Raw genomic sequence first — 22,982 nt, 5'->3', positions numbered from 1 at the left:
ATATCCGAAATATTCGAAATTTCGGATATTTCGGTCGAAATATTGTATTTTTTCTGGTATGTTTCGATAGGTCATTTCGGTGGGTTTTAGGCCAAGTTAAGGCCTGAAACTTCATGGAAACCCTATTTTAGGCTATATAAACACATTTAAATGTTCAAATTGCAAAAATAGTCACCCAAAATGGTGTTTTGGATGTGCACCATTGATTGGCAACGTACGGTCGAACCCTAATGTATAAGTGTATAACTTACTTAATTACACATTTACACATACACATTGTACATTAAACAAGTAAATTGACTTGGAACTAAGTTGGAAACATAATGACTCATAAGTTAAGTCATAAATCATAATATTAAGTACATAAGACATCAAGTCAATAACAAGTTAACAAATAACAACTTAAGAGTTAAGATTTAAGAAGATGATATCAAACATTCCAAATCACAATATGTCAATATCCCCAATTGTCCCCTACAAGGCTACAAGTCAAGTAGTCAACTAGTCATCATTCATCTCAAATGTTTACAAATTTGCTAATAATAACTACTCCGCCGTCCAGGATCAACCCCACTCATGGTTCGCTGGAGCCGACGTGTATTGTTCTCCGACTGTAGGACAAATGCATGCCACGTCATAGTCTGGGAGAAGAAGCGAGTGTAGTCATCCACAGTGGCCATGTAAACTGCATCATCAACATGCTGAAGGTAACCTATCCTAGGATATAGGTCACCAAACTGTGAAGAAGTACTACCCACTGATCCACTATGATATGAGTCATATGACGGCTCTGGGAGGATGTACGGGTTGTACGGCTGCGGCTGGTGGGTTGGGTAGCCAGTGTAGGAAAAGAAGTCATGCACAAAAGACGATCCACTATATCCTTGTGAGTGGGAGTCATACTCAAAACTGGGAATGGATGGAGAAGATATAGGTTGCTGCCCCCAAGGGTACTGCCCATAATGCCCTTCGCCACATGGATGTGAGTGAGATGAACCATGCTCTGATTGTGCTGGAGATGGACTGCTGTCTACATGAAAAGATGGGGCACGGAAATGCCCACTCGATCTACTGTCTCTATCGCCAATACTCAGTCCACCAACAGAGCTAGATAGGGCATCAATGTCCATAGGCTCAGCCTACCTACTAGTACCACTACCACGACCACCAGGACGGGACTGGCCACGCTGCTTTCTCGAGTAGGTCGAGGTGGACGATGTGGGCCGTGTGGCTGGTGTGGGGCCGGTGGGGGCACGGATTGCCTCTTGCTGCTCTTGTACCACAAACGGGACTCGAGTTCCCTTATATGCTTGATCACCATCATCATCACGTCCATCATTACCTTCATCATCACCTCCATCATCACCATCTCCATCAGGACCACCACCACCATCTCCACCATCACCATCTCCACCACCACCATCTCCACCAGATGACATAGACCAATCTTCATCCTCCTCATCAACACCACCAAGAGATCGAACGGTATGGGTGACGCGTCCCCGTGCATGTACCTCACCCTCTGCAGCCATGAAGTCATCCACATCAGCTTCTATGTGTTCGCTATCATGGGGTCGTCTACCTCCGGCCGATCTAACACTGGCTCACCTCTATCCCTTACCCAATCAACAATAGGATCTTCATCATCTGACTCCACCTGGAAAATGTCGGCGAGATCGATATTTTCCTTGATACCCTCTTGTCCCATGCGTATGTGTTGCATCTTCAACCTCAAATTATAATGCACATACACTAAGTCAGAGAGACGTTCAGAACCCAATCTATTTCTCCTCTTGGAGTGGATGAGAGAAAATGTACTCCAATTCCGTTCACACGCAGATGCTTGAACATGTCGGGAGAGAACCTTGATTGCTATTTTTCTTAAATTGTTTGCCGAACCCCCATACAACACCCACCATTCAGCTGCATTACAACAAAAGAAACATGTCACCTTCATTTCAAAAGAATAAGATATTGAATTGAGTAATGACTAATGAAGTAATGACTAATGAGTACCGGCATCACCGCTGTCCGCCTCCTTGCACTTCGGTTCCAAAACTTCCCAATGCATCCCTAAAAGTCTTCAACTATAATCATTTGGAAAATATTTAAAATTAGTAATGAGTAATGACTCGTTACTATTTAGTATTGAATTGAGTAATTCCAAATGAATTATAACTTATAAGACTCACCTCATTGTTGCATATCGCCTGTAATTTACTATTCGGCTCCAACTTGGCAACTACTTCTTTGACTGCGTCAATAAGACTATTATTCAACCCAAGCCTATGACTGTATTGGTACTTGGGGTTCAAATAATATACTGAAATTGACATTACATATTGACTAGTTAGTAATATATCCTTCAAATTAACTTTAAAAGACATAATTGCATAAAAAACAAAGAGTGTACACTCACCAGCCTTATGCAGTGGATGCATAAGTTGATTTTTCCAGCGCTCCTTGATAATTTTGAGAAAGTGTTTGCTACCTCGTGGATTTGCATTGTAAACACCTTCATTCATCAAGTCTATGGCAGCATATAGATGTGGCATGGTTAGTCCCTTGATAGCAGAATCAACTATATGCAAAACCTTGACCACTGGGTCCAGAAGTTGTACCACTTTATGCAACTTAGACCAAAAGTCATCTGATGAAATTGTAGCTTGTGCTTCCCTACCAGTATGGGTATTGGACCCATTCCAGTTGAACCAGTCTTCAGAAGCAAACATTGATCTCAGTCTAGACTTCTTAGTTTCTATACTCTTGAGTGCAATGTAGTTGGTGGCGAATCTAGTTATGCCTGGCCTCACTAAGTCACCCCCACACTTTTCCCTCAAGAGGTTTAGTGCAAACCCATGGTTGTAGACAAAGTTGGTCATTTGCCTTGCCTTTTCCACGACATGTTGTACCAATTTGATCTTTCCCATGTCCTTCAACATGAGGTCTATACAATGGGCAACACATGGAGTCCAAAACAACCGGTACTTATTGTTTTGCATCAACCTCTCACCGGCACTCTTGTAGTTGCTTCCGTTGTCCGTTACAATTTGGACAACGTTCCCCACTCCTACATCTTCTACCACTTCCTTCAGCAATTTGTAAATATACTTTGCATCCTTTTTCTCCTTGGATGCATCAACAGACTTCAGAAAGACTGTCCTCCCATCACAATACACCATAAAGTTGATGATGGACTTTCTTATAGGACCAGTCCAACCATCACACATTATGGTTACCCCATAGTTCTCCCACAGCCCCCTCATTTCATTGATGTAGTCTTCAAGCTCTCTCTTCTGTTGGGGCAAATACACATTCATAATCTTATATGGGGTGGGCCCCTTATACCCTGGGCCAGCCTCAGCAATGGAATCTATCATAGTCTGATAAAAGGGGCCTTGTGCTGTGTTTGCTGGGATGGTATGGTATAACATCCACTTAGCTATAGATTCCTTCACCATCCCCTTCAGACTTTTCCATGCTCCCTTTATTTTTGGTTGTTTGTTGCCTTTCTTTCTATAAACAACAAGTGCTTGGTGAAGTGCTGGGTCATCTTGTGGTAGTGGAGGCGGAGGGGGAGTTGCCCTCGTACACTGTGATCTCCTAAAGGGATTAGGCAACCCACCTCCTCCACTTGTACCTGCTCCTCCACTACCACTAGCACCAGCTCTAGAGGTACTAGCTCCTCCACTACCACCTACTCTCTGTCTCTCGACTCTCTCCCGATCCTCATGATAATGCGGCTCTGCTCATCATCGTGCTCGTCTCCAATCCCTAGCCTCTTGCTCGGTCTCTATATCATCGGGAACATAGACATCATCATTGTCATCATCATCATCATCACGATGGCTTGATTGGCCTCCCGCTGTACACCTCACTGCTTCCTCAAGATCTACTTTTGCCTTCTCCCTCTGAGCCTTCCTCTTACTCCCTCCCTTCATGTAATCAATGACAGCCCTAGATATCTCCACAGATACCATATGACATGCGACCACTTAAGGAGAATTCCCAGCTAGATGTTGTTTGAGTCTAGTGGCACCACCTCCCAAAAACTGCATGTGACAATAGTTGCATTGGGATTTTCTTTTATCCCCATCAATTGGAGTGCCATGCAACCATGCAATGTCACCCCTAGTGCGCGTGGGTGTGCTCCCCTCCTGGGTCTGGGCTAGCTGCCTCTGCCCCTTTTGCCTCTGGCTCTGTCATTTACCACGGTTCGTCATAATCAGACTAGTTTACTGTTGCATGAATAAAAGACAATTCATTAATCACTGAAGCACATGAATTCTTTTAGTTTAAAATTTTAAATGTTTAAGAATTAAGATTTAAGAGCACTAACACAAGTATATAAGTATATAACTATTTAGTATTTTTCCCCTAACCCTCATATTTTTCTCATATTTAAAAACAATTTTTAAAAATATTTTTCAAATAAATATTGGCGTAGCACAACAAAATCGAAAAGATATGTAAATGGGCAACAAATAAGAAGTATGTACAATTTACTTTTATATTTTTCAGTAATTTTAAAACAAAAACCTCATCTTATTTCTTATTTTTTGCTATTTTTTTGAATTTTTTAAATATTTTTTATAATTTTCAAAAATTAAAATAATTAAGTATTGGCAGAAAAATATTTTTGACACCATGAGGCCATAGATCGGCCAATGGTGTCTAACATATATTTAATTCATCATCATACAATATACATAACCCCTATTATTTTTTGATTTTTGTTGTAAATAAATCCAATTTTTGAAGTAGAAAAATAAATAAATAATATATATACCAAAACAAAATTTCGACACCGTGAAGTCGTAGATCGGCTTCCGGTGTCTAACATATATTTATTTCATCACAAACAAACATGTTGATCAAGCATTTCCCTAAAAAAAATCAATTTTGAGAATATGGTTTTACCTGAAATAGTGGAAAGGCTTCACAGATGTGCTAAGAAGTTTGTTCTCCAAGTGATTCCGGCGTAGATGTGGCAAGGATTCAAGTGGGAAGTGGAAGATTGAAGAAGAAATAAGCAAAAACCTTCAAAAACCAAGCAAAAGAGGAAAAATGCTCTGTTTCTCAGTCTCGGTCGAAATTTCGACCGAGACTATCGAAACATGGTATTTTATATAAAGCATTTTCTCGAGATTTTGAAAAAATCTCAAAATATCTCGAAATCTCGAGAATTTCGATCGAAATTTAGTATTTTTTTTATTCGAGGGGTGATTTCGTTTCGAGGGGGTCGAAATTCTCGAAATCTCGAGATTTTGAACTATGGTTGTAACATCTAATGCTCATATCATATCTTGTCTGACACAGTTTCCCAAACCCAAGCTTTGAGAGGTCCCATTCTTGAAATTGTGTATTCCGTCTAATCCGTCCCCCCTCCCCTTCTCTGTTTTCCATTCTTCCCTACAATATGAAATGAACCTTAAAGTACTTGCAACACTTGAGTTTGTTACCAGGCCATATTGATGTCTTATGCTCTTTCAAGGGTTGACATCTACACAGACGAAATTCTAGCATTAGTTGCTTATTCAAGTCTCTACTTTTTGTTCTTTTGGTTCTATAAATTCAAACTAATCAGAGTTCCATTGTTCTTCATTTCCTATTATTGATACTAGGAGCCAGTTCTTAATTTATATGATGTGTGTTTTAAGGTCTATTTAGAACTTGAGTTCTGGTGCTTGCTCTGTTTCTTTACCATTATAATTGCAACCATATGGAGACTACCTTGATTTGTTGGCTAAAGATCAAGCACAGCAAGGGTACTTCAAATTCACAAGTTTGTATATCTAATTCTATTAATGCAACAATGTCAACTTCTACTCCATCTTTTCCACTTAAGAATGCTGTGATTTTGAAATCTGCTGAGCTCATCACCAGATACGTTTTATTTTGCAAAACCTCTAGTCAATATTTAAGGCCACTCTTTAAAAGGTCATATTGTCAATGGTTCTCTATGTTCTTTTCATCTTTACTTTCTGATCATATATTGCTTTTTCAGCCTTTACCTATGATACTTCAATATGCTTAACTCCTTCCAGTTATTCTGAATATTTTGTCCTATTATTCTCAACTCTCAAGGGCCTTTCTTGGTTACTTGTTAGTAGCTGAAGATGGGTTTTGAAGACTGTTCCCATACTTCTATAAAATCAGAAATCCCATCCAAAACCCAAATAATGGGATGTTAACAGTAGATTTTCCATTACACCGGTGGCTTCACCATCTGAGGAATTGGCTGATTCATAGCAGCAGCAATGTCAATCCTTCAGATTGGACTATTCCTGCTCCCATTTATGAACAGTCATTTTCTTGAACTCAGCTTTTCCCCCCTCCTCTCTTTTATCTTGCCTTTTTTTTTCTGCTATTCTTTTTAAGCCATCTTGTTTTTGTCATAACCTTGCTTGTTTCCAGTTAGTAGTAGGTCAGAGCTTGCAGCATGGATTAAGGATTAGAGCTTGCAGCATGGATTAATTGGACCATCTTTAAGCTTAGAATCCATATTAAATTAGAGTGTGTTCCCAGCTGGAAAATTCTCTTCTTTTCTAATGCAAGTTCAAGTGATGTTGCTAGAAAATTCCCTTCTTTTAGTTGATTGCTTTTAATAGTTCCACTGTGGGTTGGCTTCAAATGTTTTTTTCGTTCTTGTTCAGTTGATATATGTTTTTGTGACATGGTTTATGTAGGTAGGTGAGTCTTTAGCTGAAAAGGAAGAGCACCTGGGTTTGTTCCCAGGAGATGATGGTTCGACTCCATCACGACTCTCATGTAGCAGTAGCTTCTTATTTGAGATGACTCACTTTTTAGTTTGCTCTACATCGGGTAGTAAAAATTGAAAATGTAAACTTTTAACGCATCTCTTATTTTCCACTTATTACAGTTTAGGGAAGGGAATTATGCATGGGAGATTCCTTCAATCGACTTAAATGAAAGCTATTGAGACATATTGAGTCATACCCTCTATGCTAGCACCTGAGCACAAATTCACCCCCACCCCTTGCTATCGCTACACCTTAACACAACACTCACACACTCACCCCCACCCCTTGCTGTCCCTACACCTGAGCACACACTCACCCCCACCCTTTGCTGCCCCTACACCAAAGCACACACTCACCCCCACCCTTTGCTCACTCACACACTCGCACATAGCAATGGTATATTAGTAATTTTAGGTTATATAAGGTTGGGTGGTAATTGGATTTAATTAATTATTTGGGAACATTAATATGGTAACCGTATTATTATTTTTTATTTTTTTGTTAATGTGTTTTTTACTTTTAAATGTAAGGTTTAGTAACTGACAGACTCAAGGTAACCAAATAGTTTTTCAGATAGATTCAGGATAAATCCAACTGACAGACTCGGGGTAAGCAAACAGTTTTTCAAGAAGAATCACGTCATAGAATCATGATAACCAAACAATTTATTTTCTGGAATTACGATTCAACTGATGGTAACTCAAGTGGATGACCATCCACAATCAAACCACATCCAAAAGATTTACGCAACCAAACACGCCCTTAAGTTATCCCACCCTTATTCTATTCCAGAATTGCCTTTGATATTTAATTTTAATTCCAGATTTGTCTCAAGTACTGTTTTCTTATTAAAGGGTCCTTAATTGTTATGGGATTTTCAGAATTGACACTGCTTTTTATTTTAGGAATTTTATTCACTTGGGTGGGCCCATAGCAACTTATAAGCAAGGTTTTTGAACCCGGGATCGCATCGAACAGCTTCTCTTACCCAAAGCCAACAGTATAAACTGTTAATTAGCATAATATAAGTGCCATGTCAGCATGTCTCTTGCAACGTATCGCAGGGGGAATAACTCCTCCAAGTCCAGCAATAGACCAGGTTCTGTCAGTTTAAACTAGGCAGTTTATCCACCTCAATAGATTTGATGCAGGAGCAATTTCTTGGACAGGGCTAAACCCATTGGGGAACCCATATGAAGACAAACCAGGTCCAAGTGGGTTTTTAGGTTCAGTAGGATATTTAGGAATTATTTTATTTGAGAAATATATGTAATCTTTTATTTTGGGTAGCTATTTGGAAAATTTCCAATTTGAGTTTTATTGAGTTTCTATTTTATTTACTCTAAGTTTTAGGAAGTAATTGGGAGTCTTTATTTTCTGGGTCTTATAAATATGTGTAAACCAACGATGGGAGTAGATTTTGGAATGAATGGTTTGTTACCAGAATGGTACGAATCAGGTTGTGAGACCTCTTCTCCCTATCTCTCTCGCCTCAATATTCTTCTCTTTTCTTCTATTCTGAACCTCTCTCCTCCTCAAGTTCTTCCCCTTTATTTTCCCTCTCTTGAATTACTCCTTGCTGGACGGTATCACCAGATTCGGGATAAAGCCTCCCTGAATCACTAAACCAAGTCAATTGGCCCAAGATTCTAATCGTAGGCTCCTTTCCCTTGGGCCAACCAACTTCCCAAGTTTCAATTCCTAGGCCTTCCTCCAACCAGAGACTGAAGTTAAGTTTCAGGCCCAGAACTACTGTAACCTCCAGGCCTTGTTTCAGAGATTCATTACCTAGTTTCTAGTGGCAGATTCGAGTGACTGTTAAGTTGGTTTAAAAGGTTAGAGGGTGAGAAATCCTCCCCTGAAATTTAAGTACAAATCTATCTTGCATGAGGGAGTATTGTTGCTCGAAACCATCTTCTCTCCTGCTGGTTTAGATTGCAGTACGGAAGGTTTTAGAGAAGGTTACCACTTTGCCCAAGTTTTGCCAATTTATTCATGATTTGACATTGAAAATGAAGGAATGACAAACAATATATTATATCTTTCAAATTAGATAACCATTATTTATCTTTATCAAAGATAAAATAAACTAATGGGCAGTTTGAATCACCAAGTTTACTTATGCCAAGTTCCACTTTTTAGGGCTTGGTAGAATTCAGAGTTTGACTATTAAGATCTCAAACTTTTTAGAGGTGCACCAAAACCAGAAATGAACCAGAACTTACATCCAACTCAGAAGCCGCCTTCTTTAGTACAGTCATTGCTTCATCAGGTTGTGGCACAGTAAAGGCAGGAACTCCATGCTGTACCAGGAAGTGGGAAGAAAGAAAGAAACATGGAGAATGCTATTGTTAAGAACATTTCCAATAAGAGACACGTTCTTTTAGTAAATATGATTCATGCACACCTTGAAGATACCAGCCTTCTCCCCAGAAATTTCTCCAAGTGTATGCCCTATTCAAAGCACTCAACAAAGAATAAACCTCAGTAATTGTCAGATCCCATTGCTCTCAAAACAACATGATACACAAACTAGTCTTTCAGAATCCAAATATTAATCCTTACAGCTAAACATTCAAAGAAATGACAAAGAAAGATCATAACCATTTTATCTGTAAGCTAGTAATTTGGTTATCATCGTCAACTTAACTTATGCAACTCAAGACCTGACATCTGAAATTCCATGAGCAAAATCTACTTTGTTCTAAACATTGTTACAGAATTATAAAATCATGATTCACAAATTAGCTTTATCTTCAAAGATAGCGATGATGGGTTCAGCAAATCTTGCATTGCAATAAATAATGTTTATCACTAATAGTATACAATAGAACACTTTAAAATGATACATTATGGTATAGTAGTATACCAGATTGTCTTTTAACAGCTGCTGCTTAGATATCATAGCCATCATATTTTCCAGTCACTCACACTAAAATGATCTAAATATTAGAGGTAGAGTCACTAACCAAGAATTTCTGTGTGATCATACCCAAGGGAAGATATTCCACACACGATTGGTGCCTGTACCTGAAAAAGGAAGCACAAAACACATCCAAGAGATTCCATAATAACTACAACTGTAACCCAGCGACAAGTTGTTCTATTCTACTCTATTAGGTAGTTTCTTTTGCCATTAACAAGGCAAAGAATCACCAAACTTTGGTTTTAAGATTAGGTTAATATTTTTTTATTTTTTAGCATAAACAAAAATAATACATACCACATTTGTTGCATCAAATTTTCCTCCTAATCCAACCTCCAAAATAGCAACGTCTACCTGTGTAAAAATTATAACATCAGTGGAAAGTTACTGTGTTTGTGATCATTGAATATATGCATGCATGATCCACAGAGCCAGAGGCTTTAGAAGTGCAAAAGTTATATCCTGAAAGTACAAGTAAAAAATAATAAGGAAAATGAAAACAGAAATAAGAAAGGAAATCACATGGCAAACCTGTTCAGCTGAAAAAATTTTGAAGGCTAGCAAAGCAAGGAATCGAAAATAGGTAGGCATTGGGACATCATCATTAGTTTTCTCCTGTACAAACAAGGGTAGAAATTACCAGACTTAAAGATCAATAGTATTCATTATTGCATGGAAATGTTTTCCTATTCTTTTATATATATTGAAAAATAATTCAGGGAAAATATCATCAATATTCAAACTTAAAGAAAAATATCTAAATTCCACCACCAATTCAGACAAATGGTGAAAAAGTGCTGGATTTCAGAAATTTCATCTTTTCTACACATAATGGGACAGACATGAGAAAGACATTAAAGTTGGAATCTTAAATTCCAAATATTTCCCTTTTTGCACACTAAACAATCCTAAACATAGAAATGTACCTTCTACGTAGACTGCATAGCTTTCGACCATATCTAATCGGTGCAATTTAGTCCAAACTCAACATAACCCCTGCTATAAAATTAAAAATGAATGGGGTAATCTTCGCTGAAGTAGTATTGTAAACTTCAATTTTGAAATGGGCAACCTTAAGGGCATTGATTGCCAGTGGAACATACACCAAGAAAACCCCTTGCCTTCATTTCTTAAAAGCTTTACTAAGCTTATGGCAGCAGCAAGTCAAAGGCGATTAAGGCTTAGATTAAGGTCTAGCAGGTTCAGTTCTGCAGACAGCTATCTCCCTTCTCCAGCTCCCCTTGCCTTCACCTCATTCAACTCCTCAATGGGGCTTCTGAAGCCACTGGCAGCCATGATGAGAAACAGGAAAGAAACTCTATAATTTGAAAGGGAGAAAGAACGCTGTCTGGCTGTGTAGTGTATACTAGCACCTCCTGTGTCTCTCTCTCCTCCCACAGTAGGGGCAGATATGTCATTTCATAGGAGGGAGGAGAGACATAGACACAAGGAGGCGTTAGCGTATGCTACGCAGCTGGACAGCATTCTTTCTCCCAATCTGAATTAGCAGAAATGCCGATCATGTAGCTTCTGCAGCAGGACGGATGCCTGAATAAGCTTATAAACCCCCAACTAGGAGATGAAGAAACCTTGTCACAAGATCGAGCTTGCACCAAGAAAACATTCACTAGACATGGGTCAAAATTTCGACGACCTATTTCGGTTTCAATATTGGTCGGAATGATATGACATGCGAATTGAGGGGTCTTCAATTTTTCAGTTTTTTCTCCGAAATGGACCATATTTCGATGGTTAGTTTCAGCCATTTTGGAGCCATTCCAGCCATTTCATTGGTATAATTCAGTTTCGACCAAGGTCGAAATCCCAGTAATTTAGTACTGAATTTGAATGATCAAAACAGTAGTCAAACAAGATCTTTTCACAAATAAATAAATCCAGATTTGGGGAGATTATCTAACACATCAGATGGTTGAATGGTCCTATAACTTCTAACAAGTTTCACGATAAGGGTAAAGGAATAGTTGCTGAAAGTTTGAACCCAATCGGGTGGTCAAATCAGCAAATAATGAGGTCATCCTAATCACTTTCTCTTGAGCTCTCTTCCCTCATCTCTCAAGAAGAAAGCTTTCTTCATCAGAAGTCTAGGATCAAGTAGTTAGAGCTCGGTGATTCCGACTCCGCCTATTTCCACCGCTCCATGAAAGCTCAAGTCAATACTAATTCCATTTCTTGTCTCTTTTCTGGAAATGGTTCTACCCTCCTCACCCATCAAGCTATCAAAGCTGAAGCTGTCTCTTACTTCTCAAATCTCTTCCTCTCCCCTTCCTTTCCCTCCTCCCTTCCCCTCCCTGACGATCTTATCAACAAGTTTGTGCTCCCCACCTTCTAAGCTCTCTTCAAGCTATCCCCACCAATGAGGAAATCAAGGCTGCTATCCTCTCTCATAAGTCTAATAAGGCCCCTAGACCGAACGGGTTTAGTATGGGTTTCTTCCTTTCTTATTGGGACATTGTCAAACCTGATCTGTTCAAGGCTATCAAAAGTTTCTTCTTTTGTCCAAATCATATTAGAGGGATTAACCAGACATTCCTCTATCTTATCCCGAAAAAGAATGGTGCCTCTTCCATGCCTCATTTCAGACCAATCTCCTTGTGCAACCTCCTCTATAAATTCATTGCCAAGATTCTTGCCAACCGCCTTCATTTGGTAACTGACTCCTTAGTTAGTGCTAACCAATCGGCATTATCTCTGGTAGGAGTGTTGCTAACAACGTTCACTTTTGCTCTGAAATTGTCATAGGGTTTGATCGCAAATCCCACCCTCCTGCTGCTCTTCTCAAAATCGATATTCACAAAGCTTTTGATTCCATCAGATGGGATTTCATTGCCAAAATCCTCCTGAAAATGTATTTTCCCCCTATCTTTGTCCACTGGATCCACTCTTGTATCTCCTCCCCCTGCTTCTCAGTCCTTGTCAATGGTAGCCCATTCGGTTACTTTCCCTCCTCCGTGGGTATCCGTCAAGGTTGCCCCCTTTCTCCTCCGCTTTTTTCCCTCGCCCTTGAGCTTTTATCTCATAGCCTTCAATCCAAAACTGATCAGTTCCTAATCTCCCCCCTCCCTAAGTTCAAATCCTTAAGGCTCACCCATCTTGCTTTTGCCAATGACCTCATGATCTTCTTTAAGCCTAACCCACCCCTCCTCCATCTCTTCCATCCTTTCTTACTTGTAGCTCTTTGAGAGTCCCTCTGGCCTTCGCATCAATCTGCTCAAGTCCCAGGTTTTCCTTGCTAGCTTATCGGATGCAGCCAAAAATTCCATCCTGGAGCTCACTGGCTTCTCCCTCGGCCAGCTTCCCGTTAAATACTTGGGTCTCCCACTGATCCCAACCAGATTGTCGAGCCATCATTGTACCCCCATGCTTGACTCGATTCGTAAAAGGCTCCAACTTTGGAAAGGCAAGCTCCTCTCCTATGCAGGCCGCCCTGAGCTGATCAGATCTGTCCTCCAATCCTCTGATATCTATTGGTGAGGTGTCCTTTGGCCTTCCTAAATCAACCATCAAGGCCCTTGAATCCCTTATGTGTTTTCTCTGGAAAGGATCAGACTCAACCAAATTCCTCCATCCCCTTAAATGGGCTTCTATCTATCTTCCCAAAAAGGAAGGAGGCCTTGGTTTGAGGAGAATCAAAGATTCTAACTCTGCGGGCATCCTCAAGCTTATATGGAAAATTTTGTCCAAGCATGATAGTATTTGGGTCAAGTGTATCTACTCGGGCCCTCTAAAGCATGACTCTCTCTGGTCGGTCTCCCCTTCCCTTAACTCTTCTTGGGTTAGGCACAAAATTCTTGCCCTCAAACCCCTCGCTATCAGGGCAATCTCCTCCAAAAGCTGCACCCCCAGCTCTTTCCCCTTTCTGGTCTTCCCTACCCCACCATCCCGGTTACCCAATCCCCCCCCCCCCCCGCTAACATTGTTACCTGGCTCCCTTTCCCTAACGGCCTATTTATTTCCCTTTCCGCCTGGAACTTCCTTAGAGATAGAGCCCCTACTGTCCCTTGGTTCAATCTTGTTTGGTTCAAAGGCCACATTCCCTGCCATAGTTTTACCCTCTGGGGAGATCCTTCACCCACTGTCTCCCAACCCAAGACTTCCTTATCCACAGACATATCCATGTCCCCCCCCTCCTCTTGAATGGCTCTAAAGACATTGACCACCTTTTTTTCTCATGCCCCTTCTCTTCCTTCATTTGGCAAAAGGTTTTAGGCATGTGCTGGCCTCGCCGTAGAATAACTCTAGCCTTCGATAGGGATTGTCTCTGAGTCAATAAGATTTTTTCAGGTGCCACGATTTGTGACACTGCGGGTAAGCCTGCTTTTGGCGCTACTATTTCCCACATTTAGATGGAGCGTAACCTTTACACATGGACTTCCAACTGTCGACCATACGATAAGATTTGGAAAGCCATCTTTATTGACGTTAGCTCCAAGCTTTCTGTTTGCCACAGTGCAATGTATTAGATACCCCAAGGAACAGGCTCATTGCTGTCTCCTGAGGTTTACCTGAGTCCTTGATTCAGCCTCTCCTCTCTTCTTAGGGGAGGCTCTTTCTTGGCTCTCTCTCTCTTCTCCCCCTTGTATATTCTCTCCCCTCCCCCCCCCCTTTTTTTGGGATTTTGGTATTAGATATTTTATTAATCCAAAAAAAAAGGGTAAACAGGAATTTAGCTAATGAAATTAGGGTTCAAAAATTAAGAAAGGTTACTGGATTTAATCAAGCACATAGACAGATAACCAGCAGTTAATCTGATTCAAAAATCCAGAATCCAATTCAAGCATGAGACAGGGTTTTAATGGAGAAAAGGTCAAAACAGGAATTTCGCCATAACAGCCAATTAGCTGGTCAGAACAGCCTGAATTTTGGATCGAGTTCTCCGATCAAAGTTTCTGAGATTCGACCAAAATTTGAGCATGATCTAATAGTTGGATTGCTTAATCTCAAAAAATATATAGTATGTGACCTTCTAGAAACAAGGATTCTAGTTGCAGGAAAAGTTCTCAGAACTGAACTTATTTGTTAATGGCAATGATTAAAGAAGAAGAAGAAGAATAAACTGAGTAACACATTAGCAGCAAAAGAACATAGAGTATAAGATGATCCACCCAGCCTTCTCATCACAAGGTGTCAATTGAATTAAACACCAATCCCTTCCCCTTGATCATACACAAGGCTCTTCAATAAAGAAGACATGCAGCGGCAACAACAAACTTTTATTTTCTAAAATCGAAGCTATGACTTAGCCCAAGAGTTGCTTTTATTAATGTAAATTAATGGAAGAAAAAGAAGAGGAAAATCAGAGAAATCGAGGGAGAAAGGGACAAAGACGATGTGCAGACTTGGGAGTCACAATACAATCATGATCTCCCTCTTTCCTTTACTAAATAATAATAATAAGGGTAAAACAGGGAAACAACTTAAAAATAAAATAAAATAAGCTACCTAAACTGCCCTCCTCACTATTCTCCTCTCGGTATTAGCGCTAGGCACTAATACCGAGAGTTATACAACTCTCTCATTAACACTCCCCCTCAAGTTGGAGCATAGATGTTGATAATGCCAGCTTGTTACAAATGTATTCCACTCTAATACTCCCCAAAGACTTTGTGAATATATCAGCAAGTTGTTCTCCTGTACGAACATGACAAGGAGAAATCAGTCCCTGTTGCAGCTTTTCTCGAATAAAATGATAGTCCACCTCAATGTGTTTCGTCCTTTCATGAAACACTGGATTTGAAGCTATATGAACAGCAGCTTGCTTATCACACCACAGTTGCATTGGAGAATGATCAATGAATCCAAGTGCAGCCAATAATTGTTTCACCCACATTAGTTCACAGGTAGCATGTGTCACGGCCCTATACTCTGACTCTGCACTGGAACGAGTAACTAGTGTCTATTTCTCGCTCTTCCAAGACACTAGGTTTCCTCCAACAAATGTACAATAACCTGTGGTTGACCTCCTATCAATCGGAGACCCTGCCCAATCAGCATCCGAAAAACCCTTTATCCGTCCATGACCATGATCACTATAGAGAAGACTACGTTTAGGAGCCTTTTTTAGGTACCGCAAGATACGCACAACTGCCTCCCAATGAGATGTTCGAGGAGCAAACAAAAATTGGCTCACCACACTACCAGGAAAGGCAATGTCTGGCCAAGTCACTGTTAGATAGTTCAATTTGCCAACTAACCTTCAATACTTCTTAGGATCACCCAAACCATCACCATCATCAGCCATAAGCTTTACATTGGGATCCATAGGAGTATCTAAAGGTTTAGAACCCAACATGCCTATCTCTGAAAGAAGATCCAAAACATACTTGCACTGTGAATCCCTTTCTTTGACTAAGCCACCTCCATACCCAAGAAATACTTCAACTTTCCTAGATCCTTGGTCTAAAACTTCTACTGCAAATATACCTTCAAGTTCTCAATACTAGAAACATCATCTCATGTAATAACTATATCATCAACATAAACAACAAGGAATATCTTTCAAGCATCAGACTGGCAGAAAAATACAGAATGATCACTACCACACCGTGTCAACCCAAACTCTAACACAACTTCAATGAACCGGCCAAACCAAGCCCAAGGGGACTGTTTCAGCCCATACAACGACTTCTTGAGCTTACAAACCAAACCAGACTCCCCCTGAGCAACAAACCCAAGAGGTTGCTCCATATAAACCTCTGCATGCAAATCCCCATGCAAAAATGCATTCTTAACATCTAGTTGATACAAAAGCCAATGATAAGTAGTAGCTAGGGAAATCAAAATACGAATAGAAGTAAGCTTTGCCACAGGAGAAAAAGTATCCAGGTAATCTACACCATATACTTGGGCATAGTCCTTTGCCACAAGGCGGGCCTTCAAACGAGCCAAGGATCCATCAAGGTTTTACTTTTACCACATACACCCAACGACAACCAATAGCCGATTTACCTGAGGATAAGGGAACAAGATCCCAAGTCTGATTTTCCTCCAATGCCAACAATTCCTCATTCATAGCAGCCTTCCAACCAGGACTGGAAAATGTCTCTGCGACAAACTTAGGAATAGGGTGATTTTCAATAGTTTGTAAACAAGAATGAAAGGTGGAAGACAAACCAGCATAGGAAACAAAGTTAGAAATGGGGTGTTGGGTACAAGCCCGAACACCCTTAAGATGAGCCATAGGAATATCAAGATCAGAAGGAGGTTCCAAAGGAGGAGTATTATCTATTGCAGGATTTGCCGGCAAAGAAGTAGATGGGGCAGACTTCATAGGAGGGGGGGAGCCCATACTTTCCATTGGTTCCGTTGGAACACAATAGGTGGAGGTGCTGGTGATGAGGCATCCTGCGGAACATGGTGAACAATAGACTAAACAACGGAAACAGGGAGATCATCATCCAAGTCAGATACAGTAAAAGACGAACTATCATAAGGAGTAGACTCAAGGAAAGAAACATCAGTTGTAACAATTTGCACAACTCAAAAGAATAACAACGATAACCTTTTTGAGTGCGAGAATAACTAACAAAGATAAACTTGAGAGCCTTAGGATCCAACTTGGAAATACTTGGACAATGATCACGAATAAAACAAACACTCTCAAATACTCGTGGGGGTAAAACAAACAATGGCATAGAAGGAAACAATAAAGAAAAGGGAATACCACCACCCAAAACAGAGGAAGACATGCGATTAATAAGGTAACATGAAGTCAAAACAGCATCAGCCCAAAAGAATTTAGCCACTTTCATCTCAAATAAAAGAGAACGAGTAACTTCCATTAAATGTCTATTCTTCCTCTTAACTACACCATTTTGTTGTGGGGTGTGCAAGAGGACTGATGAACAATGCTATGTTGAACCATAAATTCAACAAAAGGGGCAGAAAAATATTCCTTAGCATTATCACTAATTCACTACGAAGAATACACAAAGGAGTCTGAAATTGAATATTTATTTCATTCACAAAAGCACAAAAGATGGAAAATAACTCGGAACGATCTTTCATTAAATAAAGCCCAGGTAACCCTGGAATAGTCATCAACAAAAGTAACAAAGTAATGAAAACCCAAAGTAGAAGTAACAGGACATGGACCCCATACATCTGAATGAACTAAATAAAAAGGTTGGCCAGACCGTTTATTGACTCTAGGAGGGTAACTCACACGATGGAGTTTCCCAAACTGACAGGACTCCCAATTTAAACTAGAAAGTGACCGAAAAGGACTATCCAGAAACTTTAAACTCGCCAACGAAGGATGACCCAAACAACAATGAATCTGGTGGGGTGACGCCACACCGGTACACGCCATAGATGAAGTATCCTCAAGTATGTAAAGCCCCCCCCCCCCGACTCACGACCTCTACCAATCATCTTCTTCATCGTAAGATCCTGAAATACACAAGAGTCGGAGAAAAAGGTTACAGAACAGTTATGGGATTTGGTAAACCGGTTAACAGAAAAAAGATTGAAAGGGAAATCCGGTAAATAAAGAATGGAAGACAAAGATAAAGAAGGTGTAACATGAACAATACCAGTACCAGTCACATTAGCTAAGGAACCATTAGCTAAAGTAACACTAGAAGAAGATTTTTGGAAGGAAGAAAGAATACCTGAAACACCAGTCATATGATCCGAAGCCCCTAAATCAATGATCCAGGGGAAATACAGGCAGTTGCATTACCTGTCTGAACAAAGGTGGCGGTTAGAGGCTGGGCTGACTGAGAAATCTTAAACTGAGTGAAACGGGCATATTCATCATCAGACATCTTCACGGTCTTACCCTCAGGCTGTGGAGATGCAGAAACTGTAGACTCAGTAGTGGTAGCAAAATTGGCAAACTGTTGCTGAGATGGTTTGCCATGAAGTTTCCAACAAAAACGCTAGATATGACCTGGGCGACCACAATGGTGACAAGTCCTCAGCAAATTCGAACCATCAGAAGCACCCTGAGTACCCAAAGTGGGTGGTTTTCCAGAACCAGCCCCACGTCCACGACCACCACCACTATTACCACTACCACCAGTACCAGCCCCACTATTAGGCCCACGTTTGGGTGGAAAAGATGCCAAAGCTGATGTATCAACAGCAGTAGTGTTCTCACGAGAAACACGCAAAACTCTAGAAAAAGTTTCACACAATGTGGCTACCTTGTCACCACCAAGAATTTGGGAACGGACTGAATCAAACTCCTTCCCAAGTCCTCCCAAAAATCCCATAACTGCAAGCTGGTCCCGCTGACTTTGCATTTCTTCCACATTAGAAGTAATTGGAAGAAGTGAATTACACTCCTCCTTTCGATTAACTCGACAGAACTCCTGGGACAACTCATAAATGCGGGAAAGATTGTTTTGTCCAGAATACAAAACATTAAGGTACTCCCACAACTCCTTAACAGTATCAATGTGTGTCACCAAGTCAACAACTTGATGCTCCATAAAATTTAGCATCTGTCCCAAGATCCTAGCATCAACAACATCCCACAGTGGGTCATCATCAGGTTTAATTTTAAACAAGTGATCCTGCTGATCACGTCCGATCAGAACCAACTTAACAATTTTCTTCCATTGTTGAAAGTTGGTGATTCCCTCCAACTTCCTCAGTATTACAGTTGGAGGAAGAAGAGAAAACCTCGGTCATCACAGCCTTCGAAGTATCACCCATAATTCACAGACCAATAGATGGACTGAAATTGCAGGAAAAAAAGTGTGAAAAATATTCTGAAAATTCAATCTTCAAAACCCTGACAAAAAATCGATTTGACAGAGACCCTGACAAAATCGATCTTCAAGATAAACAATAACTCGAGTAAAATTCTGCTACCACAGTGGCTTCCAAAGAGGGGCAGCACACTCCAATAATTCAATCAAAGGAGTCCTACAAATTAATCAAAAAATCGATTTCTCTCACCTGGAAAAATCGATTCCAAAACCCTAACACTGCTGCCGATTTTTATTCTTCAAAATCCAATACAAACTTCACTCCATCAACCATCCTCAACCAAAAAGAGAGACCTAGTTCTTAATTTAAGACATGAACTAGTCTCTAAACCACAGCAAAACACAACATAGGTTGCTGCACCCCTTCAACCAGAAACTTGGAGAAGCCGCAAGTTTACAAATGTGTACGAACATTTCAATCCCAGTTGTAGATGTAAGAAAAGGGAAGATGAGAACCTCAAAGAGCTGTAACAGTGCCTATAGCTCTGATACCATGTAAATTAATGGAAGAAAAAGAAGAGGAAAGCAGAGAAATCGAGAGAGAAAGGGAGAAAGACGATATGCAGATTTGGGAGTCACAATACAATCGTGATCTCCCTCTTACCTTTACTAAATAATAATAATAAGGATAAAACAGGGAAACAACTAAAAAATAAAACAAAATAAGCTACCTAAACTACCCTCCTCACTACTCTCCTCTCGGTATTAGCACTAAGCACTAATACTGAGAGTTATACAACTCTCTCGTTAACAATTAACAATAAAAAAAGAGTTAGAATGGGATTAGGAAACCCCCAACTGTTTCTAGCTTGCAACATCCTAATTAGACTTAAAGTCCTAACATGCCTCTGCCTTTAAGTTAGCTAAAAAAAACAATTTGACTTTGAGTTGGAATAAGAAAACCCTACAACTGCACTTAGACTATGCTAATGTGAACTCCATTAACTAATATGGACTAGGTTCAATGAACTTAACCAAAAACAACGACATAAAATAAACTAAGTAAACAGCAACTAGGCCATGGTTTGTCCTCCCTTAGTCTTCTTCCTACGTGAGTAGGTCTTCTGCTCTGCATCAGCTCTCCCCGGCTTTAAAACATTCATCTCTAATGAATGGGTGAAAGACATGTAGTGCTCATACATGTCAGGATCAAGCCGCTTGCAGTCATCAGCAGGAATCCAAGTACTGTCGTGTTGTGGAAAGCCTATCCATTTGACAAGAAATGCATGGTATCTAGTGCCACAACGGGTAGTTTTGTAGGTGTCATCCAAAACCTCTTCAATAATATCATCAGTGGGTAGGTTGAGTTGGGGCAACCTCAGCATTTGTTCCGTATCACCATCATCTGAGGGATGTCCCACATAAGGATGTTGATGATCCACATTGACAACGTTGCTTGTGGTCATATCATCAGGCAGTTCCGCCGGTTCATAAGCCATCAATCTAGACATCAAAGAAAGCGGAGCACATAAGTGTCTGGTTCTACTCATTTCAACACCTTGTAGGGACCATAGTTAGTAAGTTCGGGTACGGCAATAATATGGGAACGGATACGTACGGCAATTAATCGCCCCACACAATAATAGTTCGTTTTCAAAAATCTGGCGCAATAAAATGTGTACGGCAATGATACGGTACGTGTTTAATACATGTTTTAATACGGGTGCTCTGAATTAGTACGGGAGCAAAAATACAGGTTTATCCTAGTAAAAATCAAGGAGCAAACTGATTTTTTTGCAACTAAATTCTAATCTTCTCTTGCATTCAAGAACACTCCAATTATGGCTTTCCAATTTGAAATCATTTCTTATTCATTTGGATCTCTACATCCAATATTAATTAAGTTTAACCATGTCTATCAAAACAAATGTTGATAGGTAATCCATCAACCACAATCTATCATAGAAAATAATAGCACGTATCAGTCAAAAAAATAATAATAATAAGTACACAACCATTTAACAAATCAAAATACTAGATGTAGACTCTAGAGCTTGAATCGCCCCTTAGTGAAGAACCTTCAGGCAAAGTTCTAGGTCGATCAGAGTTATATTAAAGGTCACAACTCACAAGCAATGAAGCAAAAGAGAAAAAAAAAAAGAAGGAATTATCCTGCACCATGAATCGAAAACAATTAACACAAATAATAAAAAAAAAACTAGTTTGTGAAGAATTGCAAATCTATATAAATCTTTTCAACACAAACATAGAGAGAGAGAAAGAAAGATAGATTACAGATACCTGGAATTGATTGATATGAATTAGAACCAGAGTGCTTGAGAGTAGATGGTTTGCTAGACGCCTAGAATGAAAGTACTTGAGAGTCTTCTTTGTTTTGGTGCAATAGAACGAGAGTCTTCGGGTGTTGGGCGTGTTCTCACTGGTTTTTGGGATTTTAGGTTTTAGATTTTAGGTTTTAGTTTTTTATTTTGGTTAATTAAATTAAAACACATAAATATGTATTAATACGGCAATTAATACGTGTAGAAAACCTAGGACCTGTAACCAGTAACTTTAGAGAGGAGAGAGAGAGAAGAGAAGATGGAAGAAGAATAGATTGTAATGCTTGAGTGATCTGATTGATCAGGCAAGCTCTTTATTTATAATAAAGAGAAAAATACAAAGGGTTAGGGGACAGAATTACCCCTACACTAGCCGACTCTATAAGAGGAGCAGGCTAAACCTAATAACATAACAAAATAAACAACCTAAAAGGACCAGAATACCCCCACGGTATTCTGGTGTACATATTTCAACACTCCCCCTCAAGCTAGAGTATACATGTATCAAAAGGCAACTCCAGCTTGAACTAATAAGAAAAAAATAAATGCTAACACCAAGGATTTAAGTCTCGGTCCGTATCGTATCGTCTCGGCCGATACGTCTCATATCGGTCGTGGTCGATACGATCTGCCGAGACGATATCTTTTTTAAATGTAAATGTCTCAATCGACCGAGACGACCGATACGATACGATACGATCGATACGTATCGATACAGTCGAGAGTTTTTAAAAAAGATTATTTTATTATATTTAAAAAACGATATGTATCGAGACGTATCGAGTCGTCTCGATATGTATCGATATGTATCGAGACGTATCGAGTCGTCTCGATATGTATCGATATGTATCGACCGATACATACCGATACATATCGAGACGACTCGATACGTATCGTTAACTTAAAAAACACATGGCCATGTCATTGTTTTCACCTAAAACTTGATTTCTAGCAGTCCTAGCGGAAAAAAGGTCTTCCCAGCTTTGAGAAACCCTTCCAAAAACACATTTAAACTTGCTTTTTGGGTAAGATTTCTTGAGGGCTTTCAATTCTTTGCCAAAAACGAACTTAGAGGAGCTGAAATCACATCATTTGGTGGATCTAACAGCCTACATTCGAATTCAAAAGCTGTTCTTGAAGGGTTAGGTAAGTTTTTTGAAAAAAACTTGAATCTTTTGCTTTAATCTTTGATTATTGGTATGTTTTTTGGTATGAATCAAAGAGAATATGTTAAACAAACATAGAAATTGCATTCTTTGTATGCATTTACAAA

At 39.8% G+C, this 22,982-nt stretch overlaps 1 protein-coding gene across 3 annotated transcripts in view; it reads right to left on the bottom strand.

Moving 5' to 3' along the window:
- Positions 1-22,982, bottom strand: part of LOC122664662 (folylpolyglutamate synthase-like) — a 69,619-nt gene that overhangs the window by 36,582 nt on the left and 10,055 nt on the right. For all 3 annotated transcript variants that reach the window (XM_043860588.1, XM_043860589.1, XM_043860591.1), the window contains exons 5-9: positions 10,222-10,305; positions 9,988-10,044; positions 9,734-9,794; positions 9,172-9,218; positions 8,990-9,067 (exon numbers count right to left, since the gene is read on the bottom strand). In XM_043860588.1, the coding sequence (XP_043716523.1) occupies positions 8,990-9,067; positions 9,172-9,218; positions 9,734-9,794; positions 9,988-10,044; positions 10,222-10,305 (327 nt within the window). The remainder of the gene's footprint in view (positions 1-8,989; positions 9,068-9,171; positions 9,219-9,733; positions 9,795-9,987; positions 10,045-10,221; positions 10,306-22,982) is intronic.

Source organism: Telopea speciosissima, chromosome 6 (genome assembly GCF_018873765.1).
Source record: "Telopea speciosissima isolate NSW1024214 ecotype Mountain lineage chromosome 6, Tspe_v1, whole genome shotgun sequence".
NCBI lineage: Eukaryota > Viridiplantae > Streptophyta > Magnoliopsida > Proteales > Proteaceae > Telopea > Telopea speciosissima.
Note: the sequence above shows the minus strand (reverse complement) of the source record. Positions and strands in the feature narration are given on the sequence as shown.